Consider the following 16,412-nt stretch of genomic DNA (forward strand, 5'->3'; position numbering starts at 1 on the left):
CGGTATTTATTTTATGGTCCAACAATGAATATACCACTACAAAGTGAAGGACCTTCCTGTCTGATGATTCGTTTCAATGTAATTGATCATATGTTAGGATCCAACATTCACTACCATACAGCAGCAAAGGCAACACTATTACTTTGTATGGTTTAATTAGTGTTTCTTTCCGTATGTTATGTTGTAATGTAGATTGTATAGTTCCAAAGAATTGTCTGAATCTGGCCAATTTTAGCTCTGCATCATCTGGATACAACAACATGGTACAGATAAACATAAAGTGGTAATAAGTACAGCAATCAGTCGCAAATAATGTTTATTGCAAATCCAGATTTTGATCACTGTGTGGCCATCTTCCGTGTTTAAACACATACAAAAAAACCATTACAATAAGGTGACAAGCATCCTTTAGTATATGTTCAGTTGTATAAGTTTTACTTGTGAGTTAATAATAAAATACATAACAGCAGATACCACTTAAAACATTACAACCATTTATACATAAACACAGTCCCAACTGGACTATCAATGTCAGAGACTGAGTTCACACTGAGGCTGCTGGCTTCCATGTATGTCATATCAGTTTACAGTGTCCTCTACATACATGATGGATTGCCAAAATATATTAACTAAAAAAAGTCTCTAATGTTTTAAAGTTACACATACATGATAGTGACTGTGTGAGGTGACAAGTGGCATCAGTTACTGCTGTATATTTTTAGTTACATACAGTTTAAAAATACAGTAAGTCCTATCCAAAAGATCTATATTAATAAATTTATTTAAACAGTGTTAAATCCAAAGTGTTAATAACTTACCCATATAATTACATTAACAACATAGTGAACAAATGGCAAAAAGAAAATAGTTTCAATGTAGTGGACAACAGTAATAATAAGTGTATTTGTTTACCATACTAAGATAAAATTAGCGACAGGATAATCGCGTTTTTAGAAAAAGAAAAGTAAATGTGGAATTTTGTACCACAAGTAAACTGGGTAGTATTTTAAAAACAGTATGGAAAAAAGAACTGTTTTCCATAGATCAGACACCTACAGAAGTGGATGTCCCAACTGCGATGTTTGCTATGTGGGACAAAATGATAAGCAGCTTGAAGCCAGCTTTGGCAAACATGTCACATTTTTTTCAAAAGAGGTGGCAGAAAAATCTAATCTCTCCACAAGTTTGAAATTTTTAATATCAGGCACTATCTTGTGGGACACTGCTTAACCCTTTAACTGCTCTAGATGTGTTAACGCGCACACCTTTGTACCTGTCCCTGTGTGCTCTGAACGTGTTTACATGCGCCACCAGTCCTTCTACCTGGCACATGTCCAGAGCACACAGGGACAGGTACAAAGGCGTGCACGTTAAAAGGACCAGTGCTGTTAAATGGTTAATTAGCAGGGGGCCACAAAACGTTTCCATTTTTGGAAATTATTTAAAAATCGTGGGATTCAGATACTATGAGAGACTTCCAATAGACACATTGATCTGGCAGTAACAAACTATTTATGATTAAACTAATCCTAGATTGCACATGAGTACATAGTTTTGGTGGCAAATATATTACCCACAATTATACATGGTGTATCTGGAAGTTTATTAGTTTTAACACCAAACTGCATAAATTATAATGTATTTTTATGTGAAAACTGTGTGAAAGGACATTATAAAACAGAAAAATGTTGGGTCCGTTTGAAATAAAGCTGCTAGTCCAATAGCTTATAACACCATTTTTGTCTAATCTAATTCCTGTAGCTGCACTTAAAATCTGACAAATAAATTTATTAGTGTGTGTCTTCTGGATAAGATTTGCTGTAATTTTAAACTATAAGTAATTGTAAAAATGTACAATGATAACTGATGCCACTGGTTAGTACACACTGTCACCACCATATATGTATAACTGCAAAACATTACACACTGTCAGTACACACACAAAAAAAAAAAAAAAAAACACCCAAAGTTGCAAATTTCACATTTTTTATTCACTCAATGACTAGTTTAAGGCCGGGATCCATTTTCGAATCATCATAACATAGTCAAAAATGGTGTTTCCATAAATGCAAAAACTATGTAAAAAATGTGCAAACACACTGCTCATTTGCATATTTTTGACATAGTTTTTGCATTTTCGGAAGTACCATTTTTGACTATGTTATGATGATTTGAAAGAGAGTTCTGGCCAGAAACTAGTTATCGAGTTATTAAAAAAATTGAGATTTGCACCTTTGGCTGGTTTTTTGTTGCACCAATTAACAGAAGTTGCTGCCCTACAATTATTACAGCATGCTGAAAGTTGGTAAATTGGACACTATTGTTAGTTACAACTGCCAGTTTGTTTTATGTATGTGCATGAGTTTTAAAAAAAAAAAACAAGAAATAAAATAACAAAACATGTGATTGGAAATAAAGTACATATAGTTTAGCAATGCCATGTAGTGGGCGCTGTAAACTGGTACGAAATAAGAAGCAGCCAATGGCCTCAGTGTGAATTCAACCTTTGACATGGATGGACCAGTTGGGACTAACGTAATATTTTAACTTACATCTGCTAATACAAACTTTATTACTGACTCACTTATATAACTGTACACATAATAAGGTATACACATTACCTTATTTTAACTTGTTCCTTATATGTTCTTTAGCATTGAAGATGGCCACACACTGACTAAAATCTGAATTTGCAACAAACATTATTTGCAACTGATTGCTGTACTTTTTACCAGCACTGCAGTCAGCAATCCATAAAACAGCACTAAGTACCCGTGTCCTCTGGCTACCCACAACAGCATAATGGAAACATAGATCATGCATGTATTTGTTTGTACTTATTTAAAATGGTTCAGTTAGCTGAAAAACCTGTCAGGTGGGAAATATATGCCATGATTCCTTTCCTGCCTTTGAAAGACAGGTAAGTTGTCAAAATGAATTAGTTTATTAATAATGTTTATGGAGGAAACTTACAGAGTGATTGGCTTGTAAGAAAAGAGGATAAATCATTCAAAGATGGCCATACTAATGGTCGGTCATGTTGAGGTGAAAAGTGGGTAACTATCTGTTGCTGCTGAAGACTTGGTACAGAATGTTGACGCATAAGTTCTAGAAAACAGAAAATTAATATTTTCATCCTTTTCTAATGAGCTTCCTCAAGTTTCAAAAAGAGATATTTACGAAATTCTTACAAAACACTTAAACTACTAGTTGTGTTCCTGCATAGATCCCGAAAATGCTGAGTGAGGTGTATAAATCCATTTGAGCAGCCTGTGCTTTAAATTTCCCTGTGCAAACTGTAACAATGATGGTGAATGTTTAGGATGAGTTGTCACTGAAGCGTTTGTGTGGTCTGCGGTTCTCACCCCTATTTCATAATAGGAGTAATCTGCTTCTATCAACAGCAGAATTCAAAAACATCAAATAATGTTAAGAGTGTCTTTGAGTGTGTTTTTCTCACTCAGTAACAACCAGAAATACTTACAGCGACAATAATATTTCAACATGCACTTAATTTTAATTGACTGGTGAGTTTGGCCATGAGCTAAAGATGTCTGCCACTTACACCAAGAGCAGAATGGTATGTTGCGTGGCCACTGCAGGATTAGTAGAAGGGAGGGGGGAATATTTCATTGTTTGGCTCCAAGTGCTGACAACTCACAAGTGTGCACAACTAGCACTGATCAGCAGCTATCGTATAAATTCCAAACTGAAGGAACACAGATTCATGAACATGGATTATATACACAGTCATCTTCAAATGTAATACATGATTGTAGCAAGTAATATGAAATCAAATTAAGGATGATGCAATACAATGTAATGGGTAAAAGAAACATGACATTCCAAACGTTCAGTAAACATTTGCGATCGTGTCTCATATTGCAATTACTGTTATTAATTAAGGTAACATACTAATTTATGTAGGTTAGCAACTAACAGTAAGATTGGTAGGGGAAAGTTTGGTAAAGTGGCCAGAACAGGAAAAGTGGCCATTGGATATTTACGCTCTGAACAGCACTGCTGCCTGACGAGAACTGGTCACATTAGTTCAAAAATACACTGCCATTGTTGTCAGTGAGATTGGCAGAGGAAGTGTGATCCATTATTTCTCAGTAATTCATTTTATCATTCTTACTAATAATAATTTTTAACACTATCAATGTTTAAACAACACCTTTTTGCCTGCAAACATAGTTCCTTGTTATTTATTTCAGTTTGATAAGTTTTCTACCCCAATAGGAGTTGGTTACTCCCAACAAAACACACATAATACAAACGATAAAACCTGAATCCTTTTATATACGAAGCTCTCAGCCAACATGTCTGTTCTGTTGTATTTGGCCTAACACAAAGTGCGACTGAAGACAGTCTGCTGCACCCAACTGGTTTTCTTTTGTACACTAGGGCATGAAGATGCCTACAATATGCACCAAAAAATCAGAAAAACACCTCGGACTCTGTTGCAATGGCACTGTCCACGATACCCATTTAGGTATGGAAAACTGGCCACGTGTAATACATGTCGTTCCAACATATTATTTTCTTTTTCACTTGAAAATATTTGGTGCGATACCTTATAATACATAGAGTCAAAATGGGTAGATGGTTAGCTATTAATAACTATGGTTTGGTGAAAATTGAAATTGTCTTTACGTGGCCATTTTACCCCCCTCCCCCATGCAGCCCAAGGTGTAGTCCTACGATGTCAATAATGGCTCTTAAGCAAAGCCATTTGACGCCTACTGATAGAGAGGATCTGATACTTTACCTGATAAGACATTTACAGGATAGGCAATTCTGCAAAAATACATCAACCAATGTTTCACATGTAGTGTTACTTCTGACAATATAAATGCTGAGTAACATCAAGACAAATGGCAACTACGGGAGCACTGTAGACTAAATCCACTCCACAGCTGGTTTGGCCAATGAGTGTGAGGGTACAATGTCAGTACTTGAGTCAAATGTATATTGTAATGCGAGGCCAAGAAACACACTCTAAAACAAAAACTACGCAGCATGAAGCAATTATCCAAATGGGACAGAAATCGTTAGGTGTGATGCACATGTACAGACACAAACAATTACAATTTCAGAAAAATTGGGAGAGTTAATCAAGATAAAGAGCTACACAAACTGAGCAAGTTGATAGCTTGTTGGTCCACTTCTGGCCCTTATGCAAGCTGTTATTCAGCTTGGCACTGATTGATAGAGTTGTTGGATGTCGTTCTGAGGAATATTGTGCCTAATTCTCTCCAATTGGCACATTAGATTGTCAAAACTACAAGATGGTTGAAGAGCCCTGTCCATAATGCTCCCAATGTTCTGAACTGAGAAGAGATCCAGTGACCTTGCTAGCCAAGGTAGGGTTAGGTAAGCATGAAGACAAGCAGTATAGAAACTCTCTTCAAGTGTGAGTGGGCATTATCTTGCTAAAATGTAAACCTGTCTTACCATGAAAGGCAAATAAACAGGGCATAGAATATAGTCAACGTACCACTGTGCTGTATGGGTGCCATGGATGACAACCGAAGGGGACCTGCTATGAAGAGAAATTGTACTCCAGGCCATCACTCCTGGTTGTCAGATTGCATAGTGGGTGACAGGTTAGTTTCCTACCACTTTCAGGGGTGTCTCCAAGACATGTCTTTGATGATCATTGGGGCTAATTCGAGGTAAGACTCATCACTGAAGACAATTCTACTACAGTCACTGAAATTCCAGGTTGAAGATGTGTCTGGAGATGTCCCAGACAGCAGTGGGATACCTATCCGACTGCACATGGCCTGTCAACCACATTTTGTTGTCCTTCATACAAGCCATTCTGGGGTTACATTTCGGGGAGATAATGCCTGCCTGCAAACAGTGAGAGTTTCTATGGCTCATCTTCATGTTTAACACACCCTTCCTTGGTCAGCAAGCCCGCCGGATCTCTCCCAACTGAGAATCCTTGGAGCATTGTAGGCAGGAACCTCCAACCAGCTCAAGACTTTAGCAATCTAACGTGTCAATTGCAATGTATACGGTCCAGTCACATTAATGTGAGCACCGACTGAGTTCTACATCACAATGCCATAAACACTAACACACAACTGGTGACAGCACTGGAAGTGGACGGTACATAAAGTGTGTCTGGGGATGCAAAAAACAGCGCACTTTTTCTTGTAATGTGAAAACTGAGTGCTTTATTTGATGTGCAAAAGGGCATGATCATTGGCTTTCATGCTAGGGATGGAAGCATTTCCAAAATGGCACTGGATGAACCAAAGGAGTCATTATTGGTTATAAGGGTACATGCTTACTGTGGGTCATTTGCTTGCGATCCGTGATGGAACTAGAAATTCTGTATTATACTTTTGCTGGCCTAGTATATCTCAATAAAACTCAATAGTAAGTACACAAAATCCTTCCCCCTTAAACTGGTGCACAGTGGCAGAACTGGTACAAGTAGCAAAGGATTATGAGTACCCTTAATATTGCCTCAAGGTGACAGCAGGGGAAGTCCGGTACTCAGGAACAATGGATATTGGGGCCAAACGTTTGGTGGCAATGGGTGGCAAGAGCTGATGCAACAACTGTTGGGGGAAATGATTGACCTCCACTGGTTCATCACTTATCACTGCTGGTTGTGACCTCAACTAGGTGGATCTACAGCACAGGCACTGAGATAGTACATATGACAAGCTAATGGATTAGTTGAGATACCTTGGCCAGGTTGGTATTGCATGTAACTAGAATGTGGTAGTATAGACTTACGCCAGCTGTAGTGCTGGTCTACTGTAGCTACTTGTTTGGGCCTGACATGGTCGTATCAGGGGTATGTAATCCCTTACTTGTCATAGCTCCAACTGATTTTAGTGTCGCACAAGTCGCTCCTGTCAGGCCACCACCTTGAACATAGGAAACCCTTATAGCCAATAATGACTCCTTTGGTCCATCCAGTGTATAGCCAAATGTGCAAACCAAGTGCAGTGAGGTAGTACAGTCATATAAGTATGGATATTAGCTCTATGTTTGCTGACTAAGGTGTCTGACAGCTGTGCCAGGGTAAAATCGCAGCTGTGCGGTGAGGTGTAATGATGAGAAGCAGGTATGCGTGTCATAGCTTCCTTGGAGGCTACTGTCATTGTCATCAATTTATTAGTGTGGGCTGTAAATATTCAGACCAGTCACTCCACCCTAGAGATAGACACTGATTGAAAAGTGATGATCTGAGGTGTATTGCTGTTACTTTAACAAAAGGGCATAATTTACCAGATGAACTGCAGGTCATTATCTGATACTACGCTGTGCGTCATCCTCTCAACAGTGAACACGGTTGGCAATGCCCCAATTGTAACTACGGCTTCCTTTGATTACATTCCAGGCAATATATGGAAAATTAAAGAGCAAGTCCCCAACAAATAATCACAAAACCAATTTGTACCTGCTCTCATGAATGATTTGGAGTAGAACTGGTGGGAGGAAATTGCCTTGCTGGTGCTGACCAGTTTTTTGTGCATAGTTTGCAGGGCCAGACTGCATGTTCAATATCAACATCAATGTCTGGTCAACATCAATCATGCTTTTCCAATGACTTCATTCTATATATCCCATGGTGCACCTCATCTAGTATTAGGAGTTTGGTTTGAACCACAACCCAGAATTAGGGTTGTTTGTAATCCAGTGAGGGAAACAAAGTAGTCTGTTGTACAAGATTCATAACTTTACAAAGGTGCTTCACCCAACTACGGTACACATCATTAGCTACTTTTCTTAGAAGTAGGTCCTGATCTGTCAAATTTGGCACTTGCTGGGCTATTGCCAGAAATTTTTCTAGTGGGTCTCAGATGTTTTCGTTAAACTGAAAACAAAGTCATAATCAGGACTAGTGGAAAATGTGATAAGTTGTCAGTATTGGCATATAGAAAAGTACGCCTGTAGTGGGCCTCACAGTAGTGACTGCTTAAACCAAGGCCATCAATTAAGTTATTGTGCTGGTATGTCTGCATCTGGGCCTTACAGCAAAATTAATGTAATAAGGAGTAATTTGGTCCAGTAAAAAAAAAGCATTAAGTTTTTTTTGCAGGAGAGCAGTCTTCAAACACTTCTGTAATTTTGAAAAAGCTGCCAGGCGATTAGTATACTACATAAATTGAAGCCAATAGGAAGAGTACAAAATGTGTGTGGCCCATGGAATGAATTTGCCGTAGTTGTTTATTTTAGCCAATACCAACTGGAGTTCTTCAAAATTTGAAGGAGTAGAGAGATCATTTACTTAATCAACAAGGGCTGATATAGGTCAGAGACCGTCTCTGCTTAGTATGTAGCCATAATGGACACGTTAGAAAAAAGTTACACTCTCTCTTTTTGCATCTGAATTTAATCTCTGTAAGTTCACAAAATAGTTGTAAATTTTTGAGATGTTGCTTGCAAATAGCCCCTGTGTGGATGATGTAGTCAACATAATTCGCGGCTTGTGGCACCAACATATCATATCATAGCTGCTGCAAGTATCTCCGGAATATCACGATAGCATTTGCAGACGCAAATGGAAACCTATTTAAGTGTATATTCAACATGGTCAAATCAATCCGAACACTTAATGATTCCACATAACTGTTTTTAGTAGATGTTTTGCTGGAAAAAGGTTACTTAGAGAGCTCAAACCAAGAACTGCTGATAAATCAACAAATGAAACAGCTTGTTCCTTCATGGAAATTCCAAATTCAATTGTACAGTTAGGTACAAACTGTGACTTGGTCAACTTTGAATTTCGTCTAGCTGTAGAGAAAATATTAAATGAAGTGCCTTGTGAACATTAAAATATCACATATCAACATGTGAGATTTAACGTGACAGAATGAAAAGTTCCTAGGAGAGGATTTTGTGATGTCATTTTGGCCTGTACAGGAAAATGTGTGCTACGGCACTGGTAGGTGTGTGGAATCAGTGCATATAAGAAGGTGATCCTTTGTGTACTTGCATACAAATTGCATAGAAGAAGATTCCAGCAGGAACACATTCAGACACTTCTTCATTCCATGCCACAACATGCAGTGCATGCAGTTTCTGCAGCAAACTAGAATCTAAAACTCGAGAGATCATGAATAGTTACTTAATCCCAATCATTTTTCTATTTTCATAGCCATAATTTTTGGTAAACTAATTCCAGTATAATCATCCTTCACAGTGTTGGAATTTTCAGAAACATTATTATATATGTTAATTACACTAAGTTTGATTTGTCTTTGAAGGTGGTTCAGTACTGTTCTGTCTAAAATTCATTTGTACTCTACAATGTTTGCAACATTTCACTAAAATGAAGACTGACACAACATTCCAATGCTGAAATGGTTCACAGCTACAAAAAATGGCTGGGCCCATTCCTTTCCAGCTCAATCAAAATACATAATTCAGAAAACATCAATTAGTAATAGTAAATAAGTATATATACTTTCTCTGATAAAGTTGTCAACAGATGTAATAAGCCACAAAGTTTTAAGTCCACAACACTAAAAGTTCTAATTCAGCTATAAGAATGTTTTTCATAGATATTTCAGACCATAATTTAAAGTATGCCTATTCGTTGACTACAAATACAGATAACTCTGACCATTGACTTTTTAAATATTTATTTATTTCCTCAAACTACTTTTTGAGACTAATGAGGAATGCACAAGTTGTGTATCTATTTTCGTATCATGATGCTGGATACTGGCTTGCGGCAGTATGGGCAGTGATGTACTTAATATCGACCTGGAAGTTTCCATTTTAATTACATACTGACCACTCAATTAACTTTATACTGCAAACAGCAGCTGTCATATAAATCTACCAGTATCGGTTGTACAACTACTATACGGAAATGAACATATATATTAAAAGACACTGGTCACAGTTACCTGTATTTATTTTAAAATAACACAGTCACTTTTTCTAAAATGTCCATAAATGACAAATGTAATCTTAATAGGCCTCATAAATGTTTCTACACTTGCAATTGGGTAAAATCACTGTCGTTTTAATATGAAATAACTTGTATGATTTCAAAATAATGGAAATGATGCACACTACTTTACATTTAATATCTTGTACAGTTATTCACATTTGTTACACCTTGCATACATCCACAGACAGTAAACAGTACACAGTACACAACAGTGATGAGAAATTTGAATAACATTAATTCTACACTAATCAAGCCTACTCACTTGAGACTACATGAACTACATACATTGTGGCAAAGGTGTTCACAATGGGAGGGGGGGGGGGGGGGGGGAAATCGTACCTGGTGCAGATGACGCAGTAACCAATTGACGTTTAAAGGAGGCCGAACGCCTGGTTTTAGATCCCGGCCCTTTCGTTAACATGCAAAGCAGAACAGACACCATATTAAGGAAGTGAGTATGGGTCACATCAACAATTGCAAGACAATAATTCAGAAGATGATGCATTATACAGCTCAAAAAGGAAAGTTTATTCAGAATTGTGATTAGCCTACATACGAAGATAAGTAAAGCTAATGATGATGGTTAAGCAAGCAAACATGCAGACAGATATACAAGCAAGCAGCAATGTCACTGGATGATAGAGTGTAAAATATCCACATCAAACCACACACAGCAGAATTTGAAATATCTGTGAGTTTCACATAAAAATATGTTAGAAAGCATTTAGGATACAGAATCCATTTTGTAAATTATTGTGATACACCAGTAACAATACATTACCTGGAAACTTCACCACCATCCAATCTTAAACCAGTTTAATGTTCTTTTTAATATTTAAATTGTATTAATGTGAACACATTAAGCTAGACTGTGTTACAAGGATAATCTCCCCCCCCCTCTCCACCCCCCCCCCCCCCTCCCACACACACACACACACACACTTCACCTTTTAGACACATGTATATTCAGTGAGCAGTACATACAGTGCACTCACATAAATACGTTTAAATTATGAGGACAACAGTACATTAGTTTTTACACGTGGTAACAGAAAATATCTGCAATGACAACGGCATTTAATCATCAATGTCAGCTTTTTATAAAAAGTTCAAGTTATTTCATCAATTTCACTAGCATGAAAACTGTCTCTGAAGAAAGTATTCCGTACGGATCCTAAAAGCTCAGTGACATTAGTGTTGGAAAATAGTAGACACACCAAACCAAAATGTAATGTCATATCTGCAACAGAATAAAGAACTCAACTCCATTAAATGACGTCCATTTCTTCTCAATATTATCAATCCTGCAAATCTAAGGCAAAGCATTCATTCCATTCCCTCAAAGTATTTTCTTTTATATATATTATTTAAATGCAAGGACTGATTTCTTTCATTACTGTGAGCTTCACACTGTAAAGGAGAAATAGCATGCTGTCCTTGTAATCAACAAATTTAAAAAAATGCCCAAACTGAAAATTATGAGTGAGCCAAAATCTCAGCATCTAACTAATATAGAACCAGAAAAATCCAGTAAACATTAAATATAAATTACTCATGAAATAACATGCACCTGTTTGCTCATTCACAATACCTATTCAAGTAACGTGTCATCCAGGTACAGCCTCGCAAAAGATGAGTAATATAGGAACATAAATTAATTATTGATGACAGAAAAGGTAGTTGAGGCAAGATCCATTTCCTGCAGTGTAGTCTTTTTGTCTACAGACAAAACATATCGGTGCTCATATTACAGATCATCATAAAAAATGTAGTAGATAAAATATTTTTTCCCACACGAAGGAAATGAACATGCCAGCAATGAATTAGTAACAAATTTGTTTCTTACCTGGTGAAGTTGCTTTGCCTACTCCAGAGTTCTTCCTCGAAAAACTTGCAGATCGTTGTCTTCCAGATTTCGGCTGAAAATCACACACATTACCAATGAAATGATTGCATTCATCTAAAACACGTATTATATAACAGTAACATCAATTTTCATTCATGTGTCAGATGAAATGTTCAAAATAACACCATTAACTGGAGGTCCAGAAATACAGTTCAAAAGTAGAGATAAAAATTGCTCAGCAATTTAAAACTGTTCTTCTCTTACTATCAGCAAAATGCTCATGAAATTTGTAAATTTTTCCCACAGTCAACAGCACTTGTGTGTTCCACGGGTTGCTTCCAAAAGTTGTGGATTCTACTGATGACAATGACAATTAATAACACTACATAAGTATAACAGAGAAAAAATAGTCACCCTCAAGTGATATTACACTTATACCGTGTAATGTGATGTCTAAACTCACAATGGTCTCAATTCAGCAATGAAGAAAGTCCACAGTTTCTTCAGGAATGTCATAACCAGCTGAAGCCACTCAATGATTAGATTCTGTAGAGAAACCAAATTCAGGAGATATTGATAGCTATGTCTGACATGATGTTCCAGATGGTTCCAGCATTTCATGGGTCAGCTGAGGTGCAAGAGGGTGCCTGAGTGAGCAATACAAATTTGTGGGCTCTGGTCACCGTATGAGTAACACCAAAACATCACTGAACCATTTTCAGCCTGAACTACAGCCTCAGCACACTGCGAGTTAAACATACCAATGGGCCATTCGTGTTCCCAATGTCCTGAATGATCCGAAGAGAGAAAAATCATGTCTCGTCAGACCACAGTACGTGCCTCAGCCAGATACTATGCAGTTTCTGTGTTGTTTGGCCATCTGAAGAAGTGATGTTTCATGAGCTACTGTGAGCAATGGCCTTTTGTGAGATGTCTGATACCCAAGTGCCCACTGCATTTTATTCCTCTCCCAATGTTTGCTAGGAAATGGCTGACATTGACCTACACTTAGTGACAGTAACAATACCAGGTGTTAAAAATCAATAAAAACAGTCTCGATCACATTTTCGGATTTTTTATTTGTTGGAAAGTGGTTTCGACTTTTTCCTCACACCATCTTCATGCTTACACCTCCTTTATGGCTGCTGGTGGCAGCGGTCACTGCAGTGACAACAATACTTCTACGGATCTTGCTCTGTCTGCTGCCACCAGCAGCCATAATGGCGGTGGAAGCCAGAAGATGGTCCAAGGAAAGGGCCAAAACAGGTTGGCAACAAATAAAAAATAAGAAAATGTGATCGAGACTGTTTTTATCGATTTTTAACATTTCATACTGATCACTGTGCTCCAGTCAAGAACCATTTCTACAATTGTAAATGCCAGATGTGTATGAAACAGATTATTGTTGACAATGCATGACACTCATCTTCAGTCCTGTCCATTATGTCAGTGGTGGATGGTTACGCAACTGCCTGGCACCATTTCTACAACATTTACAGCACTCCAAAGAGCTCTAACATGTCATTTTAAGAGGGTGATTAACATTTAGTGAGTTTATTAACAATATTATTATTATTATTTTAATAACATGTTTTGGGTTATTACATGAGTTAAAAATCCATTTTTCTACACATTATTTCTGGACAAGTCTTTATCTTCAAGTGTTACAAATCAGTGCTTTTGTGTGTGCTCACTGTTGTTTGTTGTGGTCTTCAGTCCTGAGACTGGTTTGATGCAGCTCTCCATGCTACTCTATCCTGTGCAAGCTTTTTCATCTCCCAGTACCTACTGCAACCTACATCCTTCTGAATCTGCTTAGTGTATTCATCTCTTGGTCACCCTCTATGATTTTTACCCTCCACGCTGCCCTCCAATACTAAATTGGTGATCCCTTGATGCCTCAGAACATGTCCTACCAACCGATCCCTTCTTCTGGTCAAGTTGTGGTGTGCTCACTATTTGATCTTATAGACTGAGTTTTTGATAGTGACCGCCCCCCCACCCCCACACTTATAGCAGAATTTGACTCCTCAATGCCTGTCTACACTCTTTTACACCATTTTTTTATCATATTACCTCCCACTACTGCATGAAATGTATATGTCCTACATGTCCTCTGGCTCTGATGAATGAGTGCTAAACCCCAAGCCTTGCTTGCACTGAAATCCCATTTGTGTTTTTCTATGTCCTTGTATCAGCAGACTCCTTACTTCCACTGTCCTGTAAACTTCAAGCTTGCTTCACGATGTTTGTCCTGCCCTATTTTGTTTCTTTATGATACACTAGCAGCATTTAGTGACACCTTCATTACTTCCCAGTTTCAGTCAAGTATGTCAATGATTTTCTTGTAAACCACCTTAACTCTTTTGATTGTTTCAGATACGGCATCCCACATCAGTGTGGAATGATGCATACACCCAGTTTTCAGAGGCCTCAATTATATTTAACATTACTAAGCAGTCATTTTATGGTCATTGGTTGGGACTGAATACAATACATGCAGTGTTTCCAGAGAAGACAACAGAACATTTTTTTTTTTTTTTTTTTTTTTGGGACAACATCAAGTGGATAAGAGATTCATTCTTTTTCATCATATTTCTCAGTATTTTTTCATAGGTTCAGTTCATTTTGGCTGCAACATTCACTTGATTTGTTGATCTAAATAACCATTACATTAGAAAATTACTTGAAAGTATTGTAGTGTTTCGACAAGGCTCTTTTCAGAATTAATTTTCACTCTGCAGTAGTGTGTATGCTGATTTGAAACTTCCTCACTGTGCCTGACTGGAACTTGAAACTGGGACCTTCGCCTTTCACAGGCAACTGCTCTACCAGTTGAGCACAACTCACAACCTGCCCTCACACCCTTACTTCTGCCAGTAGCTTATCACCTACCCTCAAAACTTCACTTAAGACTCTCCATGTATAACTGTAAGCAAGTACCCTGGATGAGAGTGCACAGCAGGTCATTTCTTTGTGACGGGTCATTACAGTTCAAATTGTGGAGTAGGGGTTGGAGAGTGTGGATTTTCTATACACATTGCTAAATCTACCCTTTACACCCCTTATCTGTTATGCATTCAAGGAAGTCGGCTCTTTAAGTACTCATATTCTGAACCATGTTATAGAAATTATACTCTCTACGATCCTGTAATATTATTTTAAATATTTCGCAGTCTCCTAACATCAGATGGTTTGTACTACCGTACACTTCTGGTAATTAGCTATGTTTACTATGTTCCTAAAGATCTCAGAAAAACTGTCATATCTGCTTGTCAAAACTGCATGATAAGACAATGCATAACAATTCTGTGATCATCATTTGGTCTAGTAAAGTTGTTGTTCAATGGTTGTGTTATTTATGAAGAATTATTGAGACATTCGGAGATTTTTCAATGACTTTTCTCCTCATTAAAATCCGTTCTACTTTGGAAAAAGTTTCCTTCTAACTTATTACATTTTATCCAACACCATACTATCTTATCATAGTGCTCAAAAATTTTAAATAATTCAGGCATTCATCTTGTGGAAGAGTATCATTTTCTGCACCACATGGGGTATACTTTGCTCAATCTCTTAGAAAATTTATCTAATAAAGAACTGTAATATGGGCCTGTAATCAATTTTTCCCCTTTCCAAAAATAGTTCAAATGGGTCTGAGCACTATGGGACTCAACATCTGAGGTCATCAGTCCCCTAGAACTTAGAACTACTTAAACCTAACTAACCTGACATCACACACATCCATTCCCAAGGCAGGATTCAAACCTGCGACCGTAGCAGTCACGCGGTTCCGGACTGAAGTGCCTAGAACCGCACGGCCACCGCGGCCGGCTTCCCCTTTCCAGAGAGCTGATAAATATGCTATGCAACTCTCAAAAAGGCATCATCATTACTTTTCACATCATACAACAGAACTACCAACAGTAAGTGGGAATTCACTACAGGAACTCTACTGCAATAACTGTTACTAGCACTCAAATTACAATTAAATTCCCTACATATCATAAACCAAAATGAAGGCTGAAGCTGTTCTCTATTTGACAGTTAGTTTCCTCATCACAGTGTTTAATTATGAATAGTCCTATTGGAGTTGGTTGCCTTCTTCCAACCAGTGAAGTGACTTATCCAACTAGTTATAAAGAGACATGCAGTTTAAGTGGACTCCAAACCAGAGTGCAACTTAGTGTTTTGCACATACATAAAGCATTGATAAAGGTGAAATGTAACACTAAATTACTGTAATAGTATCAAAACCAACCAGGGATTGCATTCCTAACCTTTGGATTTGCAATGTTTCACTCACCCATCTATTCACATGTCAACCATTATACAACATCATAAAAATTCACAAAAATTAGCCTTGAGTTTATCTATACAATGGCGATACATGGTCACACTTCTAATAAACTGTGAGCATCAACAGGCCCAACATATTGCCAGTTTTATTATGCCCAATGGTTTGTTTTCCCCATGGACCATCTGCTGAAAGAATAAGAAAATAAAATATGATATTTGTGCAATATGTGTAAAAATGATGATGTAGATGTCCACGTAATGTATGTGCTACACATATACTGCAGCACAGTGATTTAAAAAGAGCTTTGTGCAATCCACAGTTCACTGGTTCCT

At 37.6% G+C, this 16,412-nt stretch overlaps 1 protein-coding gene across 1 annotated transcript in view; it reads right to left on the bottom strand.

The window, feature by feature from the left end:
- Positions 1–16,412, bottom strand: part of LOC126471122 (CLIP-associating protein 2-like) — a 231,815-nt gene that overhangs the window by 153,142 nt on the left and 62,261 nt on the right. Inside the window, exon 9 of the mRNA XM_050099204.1 lies at positions 11,781–11,853. Coding sequence (XP_049955161.1) covers positions 11,781–11,853 — 73 coding nt within the window. The remainder of the gene's footprint in view (positions 1–11,780; positions 11,854–16,412) is intronic.

The sequence above is a fragment of the Schistocerca serialis genome, chromosome 3 (assembly GCF_023864345.2).
Source record: "Schistocerca serialis cubense isolate TAMUIC-IGC-003099 chromosome 3, iqSchSeri2.2, whole genome shotgun sequence".
Lineage (NCBI taxonomy): Eukaryota > Metazoa > Arthropoda > Insecta > Orthoptera > Acrididae > Schistocerca > Schistocerca serialis.